Source organism: Chiloscyllium plagiosum, chromosome 17 (assembly GCF_004010195.1).
Source record: "Chiloscyllium plagiosum isolate BGI_BamShark_2017 chromosome 17, ASM401019v2, whole genome shotgun sequence".
Lineage (NCBI taxonomy): Eukaryota > Metazoa > Chordata > Chondrichthyes > Orectolobiformes > Hemiscylliidae > Chiloscyllium > Chiloscyllium plagiosum.
Genome location: NC_057726.1, coordinates 11,478,562 through 11,502,617, shown reverse-complemented (window position 1 = coordinate 11,502,617; position 24,056 = coordinate 11,478,562). Strand labels below are relative to the sequence as shown.

Sequence of the window (24,056 nt, the reverse complement as noted above, 5' to 3'; positions counted from 1 at the left end):
TTCTTTACCCAGAGAGTGGTGGGGGCATGAAATGCGCTGCCTGTGGGAGTGGCAGAGTCAGAATCATTGGTGACCTTGAAGCAGCAATTGGATAGGTACATGGATGGGTGCTTAAGCTAGGACAAATGTTCGGCACAACATTGTTCTATGTTGACAACAGGTCCAGAAGATCGGACCTACTACTTCGTTTCACTGGGAATGGGTGGAGAGGTATTGACCTACTCTGCACTGATTTTAGCCACCCACAGCGTGACACAACTGCAGTGCACACCTCTTCACAATCTGTCAGTCAGCTGCTAACTTTCCTTTAGGAGGCACCCTTCCCTTACCACAGATGTTTCTACTCACAGATATAGCCAAGCTGCTGACTTACTGCAACATTATAAAGGGGATTACGGGTTAGGCAGGCTATTCAACTTCCCACATCACCTGTATTCTGCCGAATGTTCAGTGAGGGTCAAGCACTAGGGACAACTTCCCAGCTCTTCCTGTGGGATCTTCAAGGTGTAACCGACAGGGTAGGCCAGGCCTCCATTTAACATCTCACCTGAGACACGATAGCCGACAGTGAATCACTTCCTGTGCTGCACTGGAGCTCCAACCCAGGGTTTGCTTAAGTCTCAGGAACGAGACCTGAGCCCCACAGGAAGGGAGGGCCACTGGAAATGTTAACTCTGCTCTCTCCCTACAGATGCTACCAGACCTCCTTGTTTCAGCAATTTCTATTTTTGTTTCTGTTTCCAGCATCCTCAGTTCTTTGGATTTTTTTTTTCAATCCCCTCAACCCACAAACTGACTCAATGGTGAGACAACACAAACAAGAGAGCCCCACGTGGAACTCAAGCTACAAAAGAAGAAGCTGTTTTTGACAGCCAGTGTGTATTTTATTTTAATCACTCTACTATTGCTTTCAAGGAAGGAATAGATAATGTTCAAGGGAACAAAGTGAATGGAATGAAAGCAAGAACAGGGTATTGAGTTGGAGGATTTGCCATGATTATGCTGAATGGTGGATGAAATAACAGTATAGAGGGTGGTATCCAGTCATCAAGTCCCATTTATTTACATGTGCACAGTATACGGACTCTGACTGGTCAGCTCAGAGCCAGTCCCTACAGTGAGGAGAAGTCAGGAGACTCAGACTCCTATTTATATGTCAGCCAGGGCTCCCTGACTGTCCCACATACTCAATGAGATCCACCTGGCCAACCTAGTTTTAATCACAACAGTGGAGCAGGATTTTGAAGGGCCAAATGGCCTACTCTTGCTTCTAGCTGATATGTTTCTACTGATGATTAAGTCTTCAAATGCCTGGGTTATAATCTGTGGACACCATTCTCTCTCTAAATTCAACAAATAAATGAGAAAGGTGGAATAATTTTTTGTTCATCACCAGATCATCCATGTCACTGGTTAAATAATTAACAAATTACAAGCACTACCTCCCAGGGGTAGTGCAGCAAGAAAATGGAGTTGGAAGAGGAAACTACTTCTTCTTTAGACAATGCCTTACAACCAGGCTCACCCATTCCAAAATATCCTAATGTGGGTTGGAATTGAATTTTGTTTGACTACCCTCCTGTGAAGGGATTTCATTTGTTGCCCATTTTGAATTGCACTGAACTGAGTCACTCATTCCAACCATTTCAGAAGTTAGTTAAGAGTCAACCACATGGTTGAGAGTCTGGAGTCACAGGTGGGCCTGACCAGGTAACAGCAGATGCTCTTCCCTGGATAAAGGCTTTAGTGAACCACAGCTTTTCACAATAGTTAGTGGTATTGTCATATTCGACATCACAGAGACTCGCTTTCAATTCTTGATTTATTAATAGAGATTAACCGACACCAACTGCTGTGATGGGATTTGAATGCGGGTGCTCAGAGCATTAGTCTGGGTCTTTATTACAGTGATATTACCACGAGATTAGAGTGGTGCTGGAAAAGCAACACTGCCTCCCCCAGAAATATGGACACTGAATCTGAACAAGGAAACAAGATTGTATTGGCCGGAGTGTCAAGAACCCAGAAGAGATTACACTCCATAAAAACCTGAAGAACTGAACATGTTGGAAATCTGAAACAAAAACCAAAAGTTGCTGGAAAAGCTCAGCAGGTCTGTCAGCATCTGTGGAGAGAAATAAGTTAACCTTTTTAGGTCCAGTGACCCTTCTTCAGAACCGATGGTAGCTAGGAAAAGGTTGTTTTATTAAATGTATAAGTTAGGTTGGGGAAGAGGGTTAAGGAGTGAACGATGTGGAGAGAAGAACAGTTGAATAGATAAAGGAGTGGATAATGATCAGCATAGGAGATTGAATAGCTACTAATGGGGGTCAATGGGTTGTGTGTGGTTTGAGATAAGGACAAGGACATAGTAGAAGGTGCCTCAAGTCCCAGAATTGTTGGACCCAATATGGAGTCCAGAAGGCTGTAGAGTTCCACTCCAAATGGCTACCGCTATTGTACTGAGTGCGGAGAGGGGACAATGTGACAGGCATATCATTAGACTGTACACGAAAGATAATGAGAGAGGGGAGCAGACCTGGATCATGCATTCGCAAGATCTAATAAAGCTGGGCAACACAAAATCTTTGAGTTAATGGATGAGGACTTGGGACAAGCCATTAATTACTGCACAGGTAAAGCAATGTGAAAAAGAACCCTCACTGCAACTTGTGTGGAAGCTTCAGAGTCTAAAAGGCATCATTTAAAAAATTTCATGTTGCAAATAAAACTTGTTGCAATGCATACTTACATTCAAGTCTCGGAAATACTCGTTGTAATCCAGGGCATATCCCACCACAAACTTATCTGGGATTTCAAATCCTACAACTGAAAAAACAAGGCATTAAATGTTAGCACCATAACCACTGGTAGCTGCAATGTCCCTAGATAAAACTTTGTTCAGTCCCTTTGATTGCAACCTTACTGAATGTTTCCGGTCTTCCAATTCCAGCCTCCAACCATTTGGTACATCGATTCATTCCATGAACTGGCCTCACTGGAATCAATGGTTAGGAGGAGGCCATTCAGCTGATGAGGCCTTGTGCTAGTTCTTTGAAAGAGGACATCAGTTAATCCCATTCCCCAGAGTCTTGCTATCTGCTATATCCAATTTCCTTTGGAATGTCACTATTGAATCAGTTTTTGCCATTCTTTCAGATACTAAAATCAAGAGCGTAAACTTGCTTAAAACAACTTTTTGCAGCCTCCCTTTGAGAGGACCTTAGTTTTAGAGGCCGTGAAGTTACAATTATGGAGGCTTCTTCTGAATTCCTGATTGCAGGGAAATCTATTTGTCAGCTCCCCTTCCACAGTTCTACTAAATGAGGAGTGAAGCAAAAGCAACTTGTATTTATATAGCACCTTTGACAGAACTTCACAAGCTGCTGCAATTTACCCAGTACTCAGAAATAGATGCTGACCCAGCCAGTGAAACCTACCTCCAGTGAATGAAACCTCACTGCAACAATAATTTACATCGGAGTCAACAAAACAGACATTGCAAAAGACGTCCAAGTATTTGGTCAAGGTGGCTTTTAAAAGGGTTATCTTAAGACTGGCAGAGATTTGGAGAGTTTTAGGAAAGAAATTCCAGGGATTACAGTCTGGATTGCTGGATTATTTCCCACTAACAAGCATTATGTGCATTTTGCAGCCTAAATCCAATAACCACATTTGGTTATTTTGGGATAACCCACATCCTGAACAAAGCTGAAGTGATAAACAGATTATTGGAATCCAGTATAATGATTTTAAATGTTCACCTCTGCATCTCAACTATTTCAATGGTTCCTGACCATCCTCCCATAAACATGCACTCACCAAAAAAAACCCAAACACCAAACATCCTAACACAAAGTCCTCCTCACCCATTATCACGGTTCTCTGACTGATACTGGCCCCTCGTCCAGCAACGACTATTTTAAACTTCACTTCGGATTTCAAATCCCACCCTTGCCTTATCCCTTCTCACTGTTACATCTTTAATTGCATAACCTTCCCATTTCAGTCCTCCTCAAACACTGCCCTCTTGTGCATTCACAAGGTGGTGGTGGTGTCCTAATGGTGACGTCAATGGACTAGTAATCCAGAAATATGGGAGTAATGCTCTGGAACACGAGTTCAAATCCCACTACAGCGACTGGTAGAATCATAGTTCAATTAATAAATCTGAAATAGAAAGTTAGCTTCAGCAATTGTGACTTTGAAGGTATCTATTGTCATTTAAAAGCCCATCTGATTCACATAGGTCCTCTTGGAAAGGTTATCTACTGTCTTTACCCTGTCTGGCCTACATGCAATTTCAGATCCATAGGAATGCAGTTGCCTCTTAACTCTATGAAATGGCCTATCAAGCCACTCAGTTTGAGGTTAATTTAAGGTCAGTGATGTGCTTATATTCCAGAAAAGAATCAATTTTTAAAGTTCCAATTTCAATGGCTCAACCATTGGTAGCCGTGACTGAGCAGTGAGGGCCCAAGCTCTCAAGTTCTGTCCCTATGCCTCTCAGATTCTCTCCCCCTTTAAGAGTGCCTTAAAACCCAACTTATTCTTAAAGCCTTGATCATCTATGTAAATATCTTTTGCGCTTTGGAGTCAATGTCGGTTTGTGAGTGCTGCTGTACAGCATACATTTTACAACATTGAAAAAGGTACAACAAAATGCAAAATATTGTGCTTAGTTTGTACCACTCAACACCAAGCACAAAGATTGAGAAGCCATTGGGATCTCTCGGATATAAAGTTGGAGACTTTTATCCCAAAATTTCTCTCAAAACAACAAAAAAATTTGATATTGCAACAGCAGGCCGTTTTACAGCCTCCAATCACTGGGTGTAACTGCTAACTCCCAGTCAGGAGATTAGAACTGGGGCTCAATCTTCTTTCTTGGACATTCATCAAGTAAACGGAGTGCAGTACTTACAATCTGGTCTATATCCTGAACTTCGAGGGGTCCTTTTCAACAACAAGCTGCAAGTCGATTCAAAAGAGAAACAAAGTCATTTAACATGGGCCCATTCAGCAGCACCTTCATAAGCCATGACCCTTACTGCCTAGATGATCATGGGCAGTAGACACACTGCAAGCAGTGGTTTTCCAAGGTCCCTTCCAAGCCAAACATTATCCCAAACTGGAACTTAATCATGGTCTCTTTACAGTCAGTGGGTCAAAATCTGGGAACTCCCTTACTAACCGCACCCAAAGGACTGTAGTGGTTTAAGGCCGTGGCTCATGACCATTTTCACTGGGGTAATTAGGGATAGGCAATAAATTCTGGCCTGACCCCAGCATCCCACGAATGAAAATAAAACAAAATATAATCAATATAGTGACTTCCTAAACCAGCACAGTGAAAAACTGGTCATGTACCATGAAGGGAGTGGAGCATAGGGCAGAATATTCAAGGTCACTACATTAAATTGTAATGGAATGTACAATCACAGTGGACTCCTTGATCCAACAATGCATCACAACCTGTTAGTTCAGCTCATGTGGTTATGGGCATTTTTGAATGTTAATTGACATTCTACTTCAGAGATGCAAGTATCTGCCTTAAATTGATATACCGTATTGTCAGATCTTGTCATTGCTAATGATGTTATGATTGAGATAACAAGGGGGGAAAAAAACCCTCATTTCTGATAAGCCTTTGAAGAGTTTGGGGCATCCCAACATCTAACACAACATAGAAGTTTCTCATTGGCTCTAATGTAGGAAATACAGGAACAAGGATCTGTAGTAGTCCATTTCAGACCTGAGCTGAGTAGAAATGTCTTCACCCAGAGAGTGGTGAGCCTGTGGAAATCTTTGCTACAAAAACAGTCAAGGTCAAAACAAAGGGTATGGGGGAGAAAGTGGGAACAGGGCACCGAGTTGGATGATCAAATCAAGATCATAGACCCAGAGGACCCTATTTTCTAGGTTTCCACATAAATGCAGCAGTCAATTTTTTTCTCAGCAAAATCCCACAAACAGGGAAGTGTGAATGATCAGATAATGACCAAAAAGGTTTTTTCATCAACCTGTAGGGACACTAGTACTGCACCACAGACTATTGATAATCTGTTTTATAATGCTGTTGATTGAAGGACAGATATTGAAAGGACACTGGGAAGCACTCCTCTGCTCCTCTTCAAAATAGAGCTATAGGATATTTTAGATTCACCTAAGAGTACAGCAGATTCTCAAAATATAGTACTCCCTCACTGAGAGTTATAAAGACAGTGTCATACAGCAAGATACAGACCCTTGGGTCCACCTTGTCAGTGCCAACCAGACATTCCAATCTGACCTAGTCCCATTTGCCAGCTTTTGTCCCATCTCTCTCTAATCCCTTGTGTTCACGTACTCATCCAGATGTTTTTTTTTTAAAATGTTTAATTGTACCCGCTTCCACTTCCTCTGGCAGCTCGATTCATCACTCATCACCCCCTGGTCACCCAAAGGTCAGAGTTGGATGTTGTACAGGGGCCAAAGTGCCAACTGGCCTACAGAAGTGCACTCTACCTTGCTACTTTGACCATTTGTGGCTTGTATTTTTCTAGGAGTCCGAGAAGTTTCCTCATAGTTCTCCCAGTTTCGACAATGTCCTGGAGAGGGAAGCAACACAAGGCACTGAATTATAACCAGGTAATGGAATTCAAGGAGTTAAATGCGGTGGGGTGGCGGGATGGAAGAAATTTAAAAGTAGTACTACATAAAACTAACATTACTGGCAATAAATAGCAGTACATTATACCCAGATCAATCTTTCCACAATGATAAACTAACAATACCCCTAGCATCCCCTCCATTTAACTGTACAGGTGTCACTGTTGACTTAATGGTTCTGACCCTGGGGTCTGATGGTCTCGGTCTCCCATTCTACTTCTCCAGTCAACTGTAAAACACAATGTTAATTTTGGGTCTTTCAAGCAAAAACTAACAATCCTTACATTATTTCAAACTATTATGTTTTGTATTCTGCTTGAAACAAATAGTTAATTGCAAAACCCAAGACCGTTTAGTCCCGGTTGTGACGAATATTAATTTTAAATAAAAGAAAGCGGTGATGATAAAAATAATTAAAATAAATTTTAAAAACTGACCATGCAGTGTCTAACCGAGCCAAAGACAGAATTATTGGAGGCAGTTCAGAAAATGTTCACAAGGATGAGCTCTGGTATAGAGGGATTGTCTTTGAGCAAAGGCTAAACAGGTTGGGACTCTACTCACTGGGAGTTTAGAAGATTGAGAGGTGATCTCATTGAAAAATAGGATTCTTAAGGGGCTTGACAGGGTAAATATGCAGAGGTTGTTTCCCTTTATGGGAGAGTCTAGGATCAAAGGGCATAGTCTCAGAATAAAGGAGTACCAATTTAAAGACAAAGTAGAAGGAATTTCTTCTGAGAGTTGAGAATCTTTAGAACCCCTTGCCACAGAGAGCTTTGCCCTGAGTATATTTAAGGACGAGACAGATAGATCTTTGATTAGTCAGGGAATAAAGGGTTACAGGCAAAAGGCAGGAAAGTGGATGTGAGGAACGATCCCATTAAATGGCACAGCAGGTTTGAGGGCCCAAATGACTTACTCCTGCCTCCTTATAGTTCAATTGTCATAGTAACTAACATAAAGGAGATGGTGATGTTCTGGTAATACTACTAGACTAGCAATCCAGAGCATGAGATCAGAGGGTGAGTATTCATATCCCATGTAAAGCTACTAGTGGAATTTAACTTTAAGTTAAGAGCTGGTCTCAACTATGGTGACAACAAATATCATTGACTAATGTGGAAATGCATTAGGTTCATAAAATGTACTTTAGGGAAATCTGCCATCCTTACCCGATCTGGCCTGCATGAGACTCCAAAACCACTGCAATATGGCTGGCTCTAGATGCCCCTCCGAAATGGCCTAGCAAGCCACTCAGTTAGGGATGTATAACAAATCCTGCCTTGCCAGTAACATGCACAACCCATGAAAGAACCAAACCAAAAAAAAAGACTGATCTCAAATATATACAGCAACACACTCAACAACAATTATGATGATATCTGAAGAATGCTAAACCGTCTTTATTTTGTTGATATCTCATTGACTTAGATAAAAAGTCACAATAGTTGTCTAAATCATTCAGTCCTACTGTCCTCTGGATTAAATTTAATCACCTTGTCGAGAGGTGAACAGAGCAGAGAAGTACCATTTTCAAAAGAAAAAACTGCATCAAACAAAAGATACTCATGGCAAGAAATCTTAAAATTCGACAAAGAGGTCTTTGAGATTTATTTATAATCAGTGAGGTCTGAGACAGGATGGTGGGTTCAAGGGATTGTATGTTCTGGGCCTAACACAATGATGGCTGTAATGTGGCAGGAAATATTGTCACATTTCTTATTGTACTCACTTAACGTAAAGTTGGGTCTTCTCATGCATCTTGCAAGGCCAACCACACAGTCACAGGTTGAATCTCTGTTCAGGAAGCCTTTCCAATGTGCTAACTCATTCATCCGTTGCTCTCGTAATCCCCATCTTGTTTCAGTTTTGAAATTCGCATCCTGGCTTACCAATCACCCCAAGCTCATCTTTTTCACTTCCTCCAAATCCTACAACATGCCTCCGTTTTGGACGGGCAGAACCCAAATTTGCTTTGTTTTTGCTTAGGGTGTTACCCCGCAGCTCATCTCAACACCTGGATCCCGGGTTCAATTACACCCTTGGCCAACTGTCTCTGGGGGTTTCCTCCGGGTGCTCCGGTTTCCTCCCACAGTCCAAAGATGTGCAGGTTAGGTGGATTGGCCGTGCTAAATTGCCCGGTAATGTGCAGGCTAGGTGGATTAACTATGGTAAATGCAGGGCTATGGTGATAGGGTAGGAAGCCCTACAGAGGACTAGTGTAGACTCAATGGGCCAAATGGCCTCTATCTGCACTGTAGGGATTCTACAAATAAAGCATAACGTTCAGTCATCTGTGCAATATGCTCTGAACTGGTTTTGCTAAACATCCCAATCTCTCCCTTGCTTGAAGGAATATTAAAAACATAACTATCTCATATTGTGCCAACTTTGATTGCATGCCACAGAAACACCTTGGAATCTGTTACTGGACTAAAGGGTCTATATCAATATAAGTTTGTGTTGTTGTAGCAGAAGAAACCAGAGGTTCTGAAATATCATTGTGAATATATGGGAAAGTTTTTTCACTCTTGGGATATGCAGGTGCCAGTTGAGAAGGATATTGCTGTAAACTGGTACCAATTAATAATGTCATCTTACACCATAGCACATTGGAGTACAAGTATGCCATTCAGTCCATCAGGTTTGCTCCTCAGATTTGACTGATTGGATAATCAACTCCTCTTTCCTGCATTATCCTCATTACCGTTACTTTTTAAACATCTGTCTATCTCAGTCTTGAAGAATTCTTAACAGCCATGTTTCAACAGCCCTCTGTGGTAAAAAAATTCCCCAGATCCAGAGAGAGAAGAAAGGCCACTTTGCCCGTCTTAAATGGGCAACACCTTTACTCTGAGATCATACTATCAGATCCTAGATCCTCCCATAAGGAAACAGTCTGTCCACATCAAACCTGTCAAGTCTCCATAGAATCTGGTGTCTTTTTTTCCTGGTTAATAACATTAAAGTCCATTAGAAATTTAGTAAAACATATGAAGCCATGTGAAGGAATACACAAGTGAACTGCATTTCAGGAAACACAGCTTTTCAGTTGGGGGAGGGGGAGGGGGGGGGAAAGAAAAAAGGATGAATTTGTAATAGCAAAACTGGAAGCCTGGTTTTCTCTCCCAGATCTCCACGTCCTTTGAGTTTTAATACCCAGCAATAAAATGAAATTGGAAAAAAACATTAGTTCACCATTAACTCAAATTTAGCTGCACATTTTGCAGGTTTGGGGAGGGAACCCCAGGGCTGAGGGCCTGAGAAACTATAGGGATTGTCTCTAATGAGAATGAGCAAGAGATTGAAGTTGGGTGAGCTCAGACATGAATCACAGAATTGTTATGGTGCAAAAGGAGGCCATTCAGCCCAATATGCCTGCACTGGCTCGCTGGGTATTTTGACTTGGTGCCAATCATCCACTTTGACGCAATAACAAGCTCACAGAGTAACAAATCATCCAATGCCCTCTTGAATGCTTTAACTGAACTCGCAGAGTGCAGAGAATGCTGGAACATTTAAGGAGGAGATTTTTTTAAAAATTAGTAACGGGTTGAAGGGTTATGGAGAGCAGGCAGGAAAGTGGATTTGAGGCCAAGGTGAGACCAGCCATGGTTGTATCAAATGATGGAGCAGGCTTAAGGGTTTGATTGCCCTACTCCTGGCTCTGATGAAGCTGCTTTCACCCACAATTCACAACAGTGCATTCCAATCCTGAACCACTGTGAAAGTGCTCTTCTACCTCCCACTGGCTTCTTTTGCAAAACACTTTAAAATTGTCCCCTCTGGTTCTCGATCCTTTCATAAGCAGGAACAGTTTTTGCCTAAGTACTCTGTCCAGACCCCTATTGTGAGATTTAAAATATAGTTTACCAAAATAGTAAGGGGATTCAAAATTAAAGACTCATTTTTTAAATTGATAGCACATGAAAGTCTATTTTCATAACAAACCAGGAGACCCATTGCATTTTAGAAGGTCATACAACATATGCCAGACATTAGGAAATGAGAACAAAACTGACTTACCTCAACTATTAGAACATTCTAGATCATGTAGCAATAGATGGGGAAGAAAAAAAAAGAGATTAAAAATTTGATTTCAATCAACTTTACAGTAAATGATCTGTAATCAACTTGCACATTGTTAGAAGATCTAGTTAGAAGAGTGCGATAATTTTGGCTTTAGCTTAGTTGACTTCAACCAAATCCAGCTTTAATTGATCAATCTTTTCAGTCCCTCTACCTCTTCTCTTCTTTAACATAAAATGACTGCTGTCAAGGCTGCCTCCCACAATATTGACTTACAACATCCAATCAATCAAACAATCTCTTTTCTCCCTAGTTTTGAGAAGATTTGTAGCTCAGGTTCAGGTTCTGGATGTAAGTTTGCTGGCTGAGCTGCTACCTTCCAGCTCAGTGAGCAAACATGCATCCAGATATTGTACCCCCCCCTTTCAACAATCCCAAAACTGCTCACAATATTCCACATGCAGTCTAGCCAGAGCCTTACAATAATCTCTGCTTGCATATTCTAGCCTTCTTGAAACCTTCACACTTTCCCATATTGAATTCGATCTGCCACTTCTTTGCCCACTCCTCTGAAGTGTCCAAGTCCTTCTGTAGTCTCCCCATTTCCTCAATACCACCTATCCCTCCAACCTTTCTGTCATTGTTGCTAAGTTTGCCAATGCCCTTTATCTAGATCGTTAATGTATAATGTGGATTGTTGTAATCCCAACACTGACCCCTACAGAACTCCACTAATAACTGGCTGCCATCGTGAAACAGACCTCTTATGCTCACTCTCAGCCTTCAACTAATCAGCCAATGTGCTCTTCATGCTAGAACCTTTCCCCAACACATTGGTCTCTTATTCAGCAGCCTCTTGTGTGGCACCTTGTCAAAGTCTTTTGGAAATCCAATTGGATGACGTCCACTGGCTCTCCTTAGTTTAACTTACTCATTATCTCCTCAAAGGAATTCTAACAGATTTGTCAGGCACAACCTCAGCCTTATTTTACTATGCACTTCCAAGCACTCTGTAATCTTATCGTTAATAATGGATTCCAAAATCTTACCAACAACTAAGGTCAGGCTAAGCCCTTCAGTTTAAGGTCTTCCTAATTCCTCCCTTTTTAAACAAGGGTTTTACAGGAGCTATTCCCAGTGCTCCAGGACCCTCCCTGACTCCAGTGATTCCTGTAAGATCACCACCAATGCCTCCACAATCTCCTCAGCCATCTCCTTCAGAACTCTGGGGTGTAGTCCATCTGGTCATTTAGGGGCGTGGAATGCACTGCCTGCAACAGTAGTAGACTCACCTACTTGAAGGGCATTTAAGTGGTCATTGGATAAACATATGGATGAAAATGGAATAGCGTAGGATAGATGAGCTTCAGAGTGGTTCCACAGGTCAGCGCAACATTGAGGCCGAAGGGCTTGTACTGTACTGTAATGTTTTATGTTCTATGGTTAGACTGATTTCTTTATCTTCAGCTTCCCAGCATCATCATCTTAGTGACAGCCACTACACTCACCTGTGCCCATTGAGTCTGAAGTTCTGGTACACTGCTGGTATCTTCCATTGTGAAGATCGATGCAAAGTACCTATTCAGCTAGTCTATCATTTTTTTGTTACCCATTACTATCTCTCCAGTCTCACTTTCTAACAGTCCAATATCACTGTTGCCTCTCTTACCTTTTAAAAAAGCCTTGCAATCTTTAATATTTCTAGCTAGCTTACCGTCTTATTTAATCATCTCCCCCTCATTTCCTTTAAGTTATCCTCTGCTGGTTTTTAAAGGATTTCCAATCCTTTGGCTTTGTACTAATCTTGGTCATATTGTATGCTTTTTCTTTTATGCTGTACCTGACTTCTCTGGTCAGCCATAGTTACCTCGTCCTCCCTTAATACATTGCTTACTCCTGCTGTGCCTCCGAAATTACCCTCAAACTCCTGCCATTGCTGCTCCACCATCTTCCCTGCTAGTATCCTCTTCCAATCAACTTTGGCCAGCTCCTCCCTCAAGTCTTAGTAGTTACCTTTACTAAATTTTAATATTATATCCGATTCCAGCTGTTCCCTCCCAAGCTGCAGTGTGAATTCTATCATGTTATGGTTCCTATTCCCTTAGGGTTCCTTCACCTTAAGCTCACTGGTCAACTCTGCCTCATTATACATCACCCAATCCAGAACGGTCAGTTCCCTCGTATGCTCCACAACAAGCCGCCCCAAAAACATTCTGTAGATAAGCCACAAATCCCTTTCCTCAGGATCAACATGATTCCCAGTTCATTTGCATCTTGAAGCTCTCACGTGATTATTGTAATAGAAAAGGCATTTAAGAAAGGCACTCTCTTGATTTATTTTTGTCTCCACATGCTGCTAGGAGGCCTGTGCACAACTCCCAGCAGGAGCTTTTGAACTTTGTAGTTCCTTAACTCTACCTACCCAGTTTCTGCCTTCTAACCAAATGTCATTTCTTGCTATCAATTTCACTTTATTTCTTACTAACACGGCAACCCACCCCCTCTGCCTCTCTTGTCAATAGGACATATATCCTTGGATATCAAGTTCCCATCCCAGATCCTCTTGCAGCCACGTGATATCTACAACATCCTATCATTCCTATACATTCTGTACTCTGATCTATTCCTTGTTCTGGAAACTTGAACCACTGCTGAACCCTCCCCAGCTTTCAAGTTTTTCCATAATTTTCTATCAACTGAACACCCCCACCATTATTGTTTAAGTCTCTACCCATGGCTCTTGTTTTGCAATTCACCACAACTCTGGTCCCACCATGATTCAGGTGGAGCCCATCCCATTGGAAGAGCTCCTTCCTTCCCAGTACTGGCACAAATGTCCCAGATGAGATATCCTAAACACAGGCACCAAGCAGGCAACAGAGTCTTTGGAACACTATCCTGGCTACAGAGAACAGTGTCTATTCCCTTGATTATACTATCCTCAATTACAACTACATTTCTCTTTTCTCACCCCTCTTGAATGGCTTCCTGTATCATGGTGCCATGGTCAGTTTGCTTATTATCATCCTGACTCTCATCCACAGAAGAAACAAGAATCTCAAACCTGTTAGTCAAACTCAAGCTTAGAGGCTCCTTCAGCTCTACACCTCCTGGATCCCTCTACCTGCCTTGCTCATAGTCACACAAAATTTGAGGTAGTTAATCTAAAGGATGTGAATGCCTCCTGAAACAGCATCCAGGTAACTCTTTCTCCCTCCCTGATGTGTTACGGTGTTCAAAGCTCAGACTCCAGATCATCAACTCTGATGAGGCATTCCTCAAACAACCAACACTTGCTACAGGTGTAGTAATTACAAACCATAATGGGGGCCACCACCAATCACATCATACAGGTAAAACACATCATCTGGCCCTGCATCTCTATTTTATTTCCTCAGCTCTTAATTTGAGTTTTAAAAGTTTCCTACTGGCCTTTTAGTTTGTAACCAGTCAATATTTCCATTATCTTTCCTTCAACCTGAAAGTAACCATTAATAGTCAAATTAATAGCCATTACCAATGATCTTACAGTCTTCCTGTGACATAACTATTTCTCTCTCATGTTGGGTCCCAATTTATTCTGGAAAAAAAATTTTACAACAATGAACCAAAAAAAGAGCAAGCAAAAAGCACATCTCCCCCTTGGCATGGAATTCCATTGCAATATTGGTGGGTAAGTTAGTAGATTAGCTACCCATTTTGTTGGGAGAGGGAGGCTGCAGGATAGCAGAGTCGTCTGAAGCCTGATAAGGAGACCACCCATCCCCCGCATCCTCCACAGAAACGTGCCCAGCACCGTCAAATGGCAGGGTGAGAAACTGAAGGACACTGATGCCATGCAGAACAACTCCAAGGGTACAGGCAGCCCAAGTGTGCTTCCTCACCCTCACCAGTTGAGGTCTTCCTAGCAGGTTGTAAGCTATCATCTGCCCCACTTACCAGAGTGCTCCCAACCTCTGAGGCACCCTCATTCTCTTGCTACAACCCCAGCAATGCCCGTCGCCAGAGGTGCTGCTGAGCTGTCATTCTTCTGATCGATTGGCAGCTCTTGGTGTTGAACTACCATTCTTAATAAAGGGTAGCCACTCCAGAAGCAGATCACTGAATTTGCTGCTGCCCATAATCTATTGCAGCAGTTCCACTAGCCACAAAAGCCACTCCATGTACCATATTCAATCCCAGTTCTGAGAATCCTGCCACCTCAAACATTTGGGCCAGGAAGTGAAGGTGGTCATGAATAATTAAATGCTTGTCTAAAAATTACAGGAAGCATGAAATTTAATGAAACATTGCCAGGAATGAAGGGCTTGAGTTATAAGGAGAGGCTGTATAGGCTGGGACATTTTTGCCCCCACTGGAGCTTCAGAGGTTGATGGGTGACCTTATAAAGGTTTAAAAGAGCATGTGGGGTATAGATAAAGTGAATGGCAGGTGTCTTTTCCCTAGGGTGGGGGATTTCAAGACTAGGGGCATAATGTTAGGGTGAGGGGCAGAAAGATTTGAAAAAGATAGGAGGGCAATATTTTTAAAATAAAACAGTGATGTGGAATGAACTTCCAGAGGAAGAAGTGACAGATGTTTAAAAGACATTCGAATAAGGATATTGGAAGGATATGCGCTAAGTGCAGGCAAGTAGAACAAGTTTAGTTTGGGATTATAGTTGGCAATGGTCCAAAAGGGTCTGTTTTTGTGCTGTATAACACTATCAAAATTGAGAGTTAAAAAGTATTCAGCCACCTACCCACTGACGCACACTGCTTTATTCAAATGAATAGAAGCAAAAAAAAAAGCAAGGCTCGAAAAATAGAACCAGAAGCCAAAATTCACCTGAGTCCAGCTGGGCTGGTCAGCTATAAAAAAGGTTCTGAAATCCCTGGAGGTGAGTGGGGGGAAAGTACACAATGCTAGAATCAAAGGGATAAAGTAGAGGAGAAGCTACCAGGCCGGAGAACTTAAAAGCAATGTCAGACATCATGATGGAAGGATTGTGAAGAAAGGTGTAAATATCATTTTTTGGTATTTGGATTTTAAATTAGTGGCATATGGGTGGCGATTACTTCTATGAAGCATTTTCTTTTCAACAAAAATACAAGGTCAGACAAACCATCTGGAACAGCATCAGACAACAGGTGACTGCAAAACCCTGGATCAATAATAGAACAAGATGTTTATACTAAGGACAGATCATGGAAACATCCAAGACCATTAATTTTCTCCGAATCCACGGTTCACAAAAATCTAGGAGCAGCATTTTTTTTAAAAAAGTCAATCCAGCAGATAGACTCTTCACAAGCAAGGGGTGGAAGGATAAAGGGTAGGAATATAGAGTAATCAGATAAACCACATTTGGCAGAGATAGTTCAAGGGGCTGTGCCACATACTCACGCTCATTTGTATGTTTGGCTGTTGAAAGTTGAAAACAATAGCATTATCTGCTTGATGGTGAGTGGTATTTTGCTGGGTGCTATTCTGGGATTCCCAGCATGTCGTGCCATGCACAACAGTCAGCTATGTGCACATGCACACTATACACTTAAATATAGTTAAATTGTTATGGCACCAGAGAGTATTATACTAACCTTTCCAGCCAACATGCACAGGTCATCCCCTCCAATAACTTTCACCTCCTTTACTGTCTGGTCATTCTTTACAAAAGATAGAGAAAAGGGTGTAGTAATTTTGCAGGAGTAACAGATGGAAGATCAATACACATAAAGCATTCACTTGGACGTCACCAGGAATTAACTCAATTCCTAGTTATAAGTTATTGAAACCTACTGTGGATTTGAATCCATTGTGGGCTTTCCTGTTTGAGTTTACATTGCAATTTCACTATTCACTGCTTTGTTGCACTTCACATTTCTACATTTCATACAGACACTTGCTGCTGGAGTCTCTCCGGTTTGGTGGGAAAGGATCACAATTATGAAGGGAGCTTGGTGTGCGATCATTTAATCAACTGAGAATTGGACCATTATTAATCCTCTGGTATGCATCAATGCTTGAGGGGCCAGCTGCGTGCATCCCACTGCCAGCAACCCCTTGTTATCTCTTTCCTCCTCACTGCATCCCACCCCACTCCCCTTCCAACCCCCTCTCCCTCCCACAAAGCTGTAACCCCAGCAGCAAGGCCCCAGTTCAATCCCAGCCTAATGATTCAGGAGATCTCGCTAAAAAAGAACTGTTAGAGGTAATATGATGGGCTTGAAATGCCTTTAGGCTAGTAGTAAGGGAAATGAAAGAGGGATTACACATCCAAGTGATGAATGTTATTCACATGTCACCTTTAGCTGTTAAAAGTACCTGTGTCGCTTGGATCCAGCACTGACGTGAGCTCAGTTCTGCCAGACTTCATGGTTGCACAGCCTTCCAATATTCAAGGTCTAGGCTTACACATGAAGGTTTCTGGAGGGTGCTGACTCTGGCAGGAGTGGGATGTTGAGATTATTAGAAGTGAATTTGGATGGGGTGAGTGATAGAAATCACAAAACCAAACCAACCCACCCACTTCTGGTGTCAACGGAGGGTGACCACCCAAACTGCTCCCCAGGAGGTAGATTGCTTATTTATCCATTTCAATGAGGGTGCATGCCTCAAATTTCATCTCCATTATGAATTTAACCCTGAGCAGTGAGGCATCCCAACACTCGGAAAACCCAGCATTTAAGAGAGAGGTAAAGAATGCTGGAGAGAAATTTAATGTGCCTGCTTTCCCCACAGTGGCACTTGTAAGCATATGAATCCTCAGTGCATAAGTTAATCTGTTTCCCTTCCCATGATAGGAATGTCACCTCAGCGACCACCCCAATCCCTCCACAACATAGAGGTTTCTGAATTCTGGGTGCATCCACAAAGCCTAAAAACTAAAATGCAGCTATCACTGTCCACAACTAAATTCCCAAGCAGTAAGCAATAAACCAGTTCTTGGAGTGTAGCAGACCCCCACACCAAAAACAGCCACGCCCATCCATTACAATGGTGCCCTGCTTTGAAAAAAAATGCCATAGCACCAATACCTATCCCGACATGAATCCCACCTATTCCCAATCAGCTTTTCCCCCACCAACTTGAAAATCCCACTTTAATCATCAGAATTGACAATACAAAACAACTCGGTTCCTGTCCCCGAAATCATAACGTATTGTTTCTGTCTCCAGTTCACTTCACTACATTATGTACATTTTGTCCTCTAACTGCAATACGTAACTCAAACAGACCATTTGGGCCATCTTCTACAGCTGGCAAGGACATACTTACACAGTAACTTTTCAATCTGATGAAATCAATGGTCATTGGCAGCGACTCATCCTGGTTTCTATTTAGAGCCTTGATGTAGTCCAAAAGGTCTGCGAAGAACTTGTAACCTCCCTTCAGTACGCAAAGGACAACAATGTGATCACCTCCCATCTGCTTCATTATATCTCTGGCCATGCGTTCTGTCCTGAGAAAGCAAATAATACCTACTGCATCATCAGAATCCAGAATGAAACCTTAGGAAAGAGGCCATTCAACCAGTCATCTTTGCGCAGACTGCTGGAATCCTGGAGCTGCTTTGTTGCACTTCTCCAAACTGATATATTAATAGGCCAAGGCAAAAGTTTGATCTTCCAGTTCTAATGTCATGCAGTTAATAAATCTCCATCACCACCTGTGCTCTCTGTACATCTGTGGTATGCTTTAAAAAGTACAAACCTCAACTTTTATGCATTGAGACATCTGGCACTTCCTCCCCTGTAATATGGAGATTTTAAGATGTCAACATCTATTTCCCTACATTCTATATCTTCTATATCATTTTTCACAATAAACATGGATGCAAAATACTCGTTTAGTGTTTCCTACATCTCCTGCAGCTCCACACAAAGACAGCCTTGCTGATCTTTGAGGAGCCCTATTGTCTCCATAGTTACCCTTTTGTCCTAAATGCATTTGAAAAACCTCTTTGGAGTCTTCTTATCTCTATTTGCCAAAGCCAACTCATGTCCCCTTTTTGCCCTCCTGATTTCCGTCAAAGTATACTCCTACTGCCTTTATACTCTAAGGATTCAGTCAATCTATCTTGCCTACACCTGACGTGGGTTTCCATCTTTTTCTTAAACAAACCCTCAATTTCTTTAGTCATCCAGCATTCCCTATACCTACCAGTCTTTCCTTTCACCCTAATAGGTATATACTGTCTCTGTACTCTTGCTATCACATTTCTGAAGGCTTCTCAGTTTCCAGCCATACTTTTACCTGCAAACATCTGCCCCCAATCAGCTTTTGAAAGCTCTTGCCTAATACCGTCAAAAAAATGGCCTTCCTCCAATTTAGAACTTCAGCTTTTAGATCTGGTCTATTCTTTTCCTTAACTATGTTAAATCTAATAGAATTATGGTTGCTGGCCCCAAACTGCTCCCCCACTGACACCTCAGTCACCTGCCCTGCCTTATTCCCCAACAGTAGGTCATGTTTTGCACCTTCTCTAGTAGGTACATCCACATACTGAATCAGAATATTTTCTTGGACACACAAATTCCTCTCCATCTAAACCCTTAACACTATGGCAGTCCCAGTCTATGTTTGGAAAGTTAAAATCCTCGATCATAACCACCCTATTATTCTTACAGATAACTGAGATCTCCTTACAAACTTGTTTCTCAATTTCCCTCTGACTATTAGGGGGTCTATAATAGAATCCCAATAAGGAAGGGGTGATCACCTTATTTCTCGGTTCAACCCAAATAACTTCCTTGGATGTATTTCCAGGAATATCTCAGAGTTTTTTGAAGTAACAAAAGGGAATTGATGAGTGCGGAGTGGTGAACGTGATCTATATGGACTTCAGTAAGGCGTACAACATGGGAGACTGGTTAGCAAGGTTCGATCTCATGGACTACAGGGAGAACTAGCCATTTGGATACAGAGCTGGCTCAAAAGGTAGAAGACAGAGGGTAGTGGTGGTGGGTTGTTTCTCAGACTGGAGGCCTGTGACCAGTGGAGTGCCACAATGATTGGTGCTGGGTCCTCTACTTTTTTGTCATTTACATAAATGATTTGGATGCGAGCATAAGAGGTACAGTTAGTAAGTCTGCAGATGACACTAAAATTGGAGGTATAGTGGACAGTGAAGGTTACCTCAGATTACAACAGGATATTGATCAGATGGGCCAATGGGCTGAGAAGTAGCAGATTTATCTTCGCATAATTCAGATAAATGCAAAGTGTTGCATTTTGGGAAAGCAAATCTGAGCAGGACTTATACACTTAATGGTAAGGTCCTAGGGAGTGTTGCTGAACAAAGAAACCTTGGAGTGCAGGTCCATAGCTCCTTGAAAGTGGAGTCACAGGTAGATAGGATAGTGAAGGGGGCATTTGGTATGCTTTCCCTTATTCAGAGTATTGAGTACAGGAGTTGGGAGATCATGTTACAGCTGTACAGGTCATTGGTTAGGCCACTGTTGGAATACTGTGTGCAATTCTGGTCTCCTTCATATCAGAAGAATGTTGTGAAACTTTAAAGGGTTCAGAAAAGATTTACAAGGATGTTGCCAGGGTTTGGGGATTTGAGCTACAGAACAGGTTCAATAGGTGGGGCTGTTTTCCCTGGAGAGTCGGAGGCTGAGGGGTGACCTTATAGAGGTTTATAAAATCATGAGGTGCATGGATAGGGTAAATAGACAAAGTCTTTTTCCTGTTTTCTTTTTGTGGGGGGTGCAGTCCAGAACTAGAGGGCATAGGTTTAGGGTGAAAGGGGAAAGATATAAAAGAGATCAGAGGGACAACTTTTTGACACAGAGGGTGGTACGTGTATGGAATGAGCTGCCAGAAGAAGTGGTGGAGGCTAATACAATTGCAACATTTAAGAGGCATTTGGATGGGTATATGAATAGGAAGGGTTTAGAGGGATATGGGGCAGGTGCTGGTAGGTGGGACTAGATTGGGTTGGGATATCTGGTCGGCATGGACGGGTTGGACTGAAGGGTCTGTTTCCATGCTGTACATCTCTGACTCGATGACAAACATTCACTCCATTACCAGAAAGCGATCATTTTCTTAATTTGAATGCAGGCTTTATTATTACGTGTAATTTACAGTGAGAAAACAGTAAAGCTTTTCCACTGTTGCCACTTTGAACATTAAGAAAATCATATATATATAGCTTAAAGTGTCCATCAGTCCTGAGCCAGTTCATTGTCAACATTCCCCTACTCATTTGAAAAGGCATTTGCTCAAACAGATGTGGGACACAAAGGGTTGAGAAATGGAACATTCCAAGGTCCAAGCCTACGTGCTGAGGGGCACAGTAAACCTTGGGGCAACTGCCACTGAGGCAGTGGGGAGCGACCACCATCTAAGGTCTTTCTGAAGTTAAATGGAGGTTCGTTCAGTTAGCAGGCATCCCACTGCTCAAATATGTACATATAGTCATGTACAAGTGAGAAAAGCCTTTGGTTTGTTTGGTAGATACAATCAAACTCCAATGCTTGTTTGTTCCTTCATAAGGCACTCTGCAGAACCAAACTGCTTTCGTGACTGTTTCTTAAAAAAAAAACTTCAAATACGCAAAGTGCTGAGAAGTGGAACATCTTACTTCAGGCAGTGTCAAATACTCCCAGCTCAGATGAACACCAAAGACCCCCTCTCTGTTGTAGTTTCAGAGCTACAGCCTCTCAAAGTTCAGTGCAGTGGGACCCCTTTCATTACACGCTGTACTGACATTGTTAACATTCATCTTGAACTGAACATCTCTCCCTGAACAAAGTAGCTGCACATTCTGTCCTGAAATCAAATCCATGTCCCAGACTTGCCAAATTTCCATTTATTCCACTCACTGAGTGAGTGCCCAAAATAAGTAAAATTTCAACCACACCCTCAACCCTGCTGCTAAAAAAAATCTTAAGTGATACATATGCACACAGCTGGATGTAGTCCAATGGGCTGTGCTGGTAATCAAGAGCATAAGTGTTTCGAAAGCCTCACCTCCATTAAATATTCTTTCAGGGATTTAAATCCAGGATTCTCAATGATCTATCTTAATAAAGCAGACTCAAACCTCATTCCCACCTTTCTTCTTGTTTTCGTTTTCCCACTCTGGTGGTCTTAATCTGAATGCTAAAACATTATCCAGTAAGACAACAAATCCTATTAAAAAGCACTGTTACTTAATTCTTACTCCAAAAAAGTATAAATTAGCATTCTGATCAAAGTCAAGGACTGAGGGAGGTAGCCCAACATTGAGTGTACCTACTCCAGACCATTTTCAAGTTAAAAAATATTTCAACTTTATGCCGAGGACAGTTACAATCATCACGGGTTTGATTGACAGCACCTTTCAAGCTTCTGGATCAGAGTGGTGCTGGAAAAGCACTGCAGGTCAGGCAGCATCCGAGGAGCAGGGAAAAAAAACAAACCAAAAAAAAGAAATATAAAAAAAAACATCGACGTTTCAGCCACAAGCCCTTCATCAGGAATAGAGGCAGAGAGCCTGAAGCGTGGAGAGATAAATGAGAAGAGGGTGGGGGTGGGAGAAAGTAGCATAAAGTACAATAGGTGAATGGGGGAGGGGATGAAGGTGATAGGTCAGAGAGGAGGGTGGAGTGAATAGGTGGAAAAGGAAGATAGGCAGGTGGACAGGTCATGGGGACAGTGTTGAGCTGGAAGTTTGAAACTAGGGTGAGGTGGGGGAAGAGGAAATGAGGAAACTGTTGAAGTCCACATTGATGCCCTGAGGTTGAAGTGTTCCAAGGGGGAAGATGAGGCGTTCTTCCTCCAGGCGTCTGGTGGTGAGGGAGCGGCGGTGAAGGAGGCCCAGGACCTCCATGTCCTCGGCAGAGTGGGAGGGGGAGTTGAAATGTTGGGCCACGGGGCGGTGTGGTTGATTGGTGCGGGTGTCCCAGGGAAGGTTGGAGCTGGGGTGAGGTGGGGAAAGGGGAAATGAGGAAACTGGTGAAATCCACATTGATGCCATGGGGTTGAAATGTTCTGAGGTGGAAGATGAGGCGTTCTTCCTCCATGCGTCGGGTGGTGAGGGAGCGGTGGTGGAGGAGGCCCAGGACCTGCATGTCCCCGACAGAGTGGGAGGGGGAGTTGAAATGTTGGGCCACAGGGCGGTGTGGTTGATTGGTGCGGGTGTCCCAGAGATGTTCCCTAATGTGCTCTGCTAGGAGGCATCCAGTCTCCCCAATGTAGAGGAGACCGCATCGGGAGTGACGGATACAATAAATGATATTGGTGGATGTGCAGGTAAAACTTTGATAGATGTGGAAGGCTTCTTTAGGGCCTTGGATGGAGGTGAGGGAGGAGGTTGGGCGCAGGTTTTGCAATTCCTGCGATGGCAGGGGAAGGTGCCAGGACAGGAGGATGGGTTGTTGGGGGTCGTGGATCTAACCAGGTAGTCACGGAGGGAATGGTCTTTGCGGAAGGCGGAAAGGGGTTGGGAGGGAAATATATCCCTAGTGGTGGGGTCCGTTTGGAGGTGGCGGAAATGTCGTCGGATGATTTGGTTTATGAGAAGGTTGGTAGGGTGGAAGGTGAGCACCAGGGGCGTTCTGTCCTTGTAACGGTTGGAGGGGTGGGGTCTGAGGGCGGAGATGCAGGATGTGGATGAGATGTGTTGGAGGGCATCTTTAACCACGTGGGAAGGGAAATTGCGGTCCCTAAAGGAGGCGGCCATCTGGTGTGTTCTGTGGTAGAACTGATCCTCCTGGGAGCAGACACAGCGGAGGTAGAGGAATTGGGAATACGGGATGGCATTTTTGCAGGAGGTAGGGTAGGAAGAGGTGTAATCCAGGTGCTGTGGGAGTCGGTGGGTTTGTAAAAAAATGTCGGTGTCAAGTCAGTCGTCATTAATGGAGATGGAGGGGTCCAGGAAGGGGAGGGAGGTGTCAGAGATGGTCCAGGTGAATTTGAGGTCAGGGTGGAATGTGTTGGTGAAGTTGATGAATTGCTCAACCTCCTCGCGGGAACACGAGGTGGCACCGGTGCAGTCATCAATGTAGTGGAGGAAGAGGTGGGGAGTGGTGCCGGTGTAACTACAGAAGATGGACTGTTCTACGTAGCCAAAGAGACAGGCATCACTAGGGCCCATACGGGTGCCCATGGCTACCCCTTTGGTCTGGAGGAAGTGGGAAGATTCGAAGTAGAAATTGTTAAGGGGGAGGACCAGTTCGGCCAAACGAATGAATGAGAGGGTCAGTGGAAGGGTACTGTTGGGGATGTTGGGAGAGGAAGAAATGAAGGGCTTGGAGGCCCTAGTCATGGCAGATGGAGGTGTAGAGGGATTGGATATCAATGGTGAAGATGAGGCGTTGGAGGCCAGGGAAACAAGTCTTGGAGGTGGAGGAGGGCATGGGTGGTGTCTCAAACGTATGTGGGGAGTTCCTGGTCGAGGGGGG

The 24,056-nt window shown here is 43.0% G+C and overlaps 1 protein-coding gene across 3 annotated transcripts in view; it reads right to left on the bottom strand.

Annotated features, from left to right (window-relative positions):
* LOC122558221 (hypoxanthine-guanine phosphoribosyltransferase-like) overlaps positions 1–24,056 on the bottom strand; it is a 90,610-nt gene that overhangs the window by 49,366 nt on the left and 17,188 nt on the right. For all 3 annotated transcript variants that reach the window (XM_043706553.1, XM_043706555.1, XM_043706554.1), the window contains exons 3-8: positions 17,938–18,121; positions 16,260–16,325; positions 10,678–10,695; positions 6,508–6,590; positions 4,925–4,971; positions 2,753–2,829 (exon numbers count right to left, since the gene is read on the bottom strand). In XM_043706553.1, the coding sequence (XP_043562488.1) occupies positions 2,753–2,829; positions 4,925–4,971; positions 6,508–6,590; positions 10,678–10,695; positions 16,260–16,325; positions 17,938–18,121 (475 nt within the window). The remainder of the gene's footprint in view (positions 1–2,752; positions 2,830–4,924; positions 4,972–6,507; positions 6,591–10,677; positions 10,696–16,259; positions 16,326–17,937; positions 18,122–24,056) is intronic.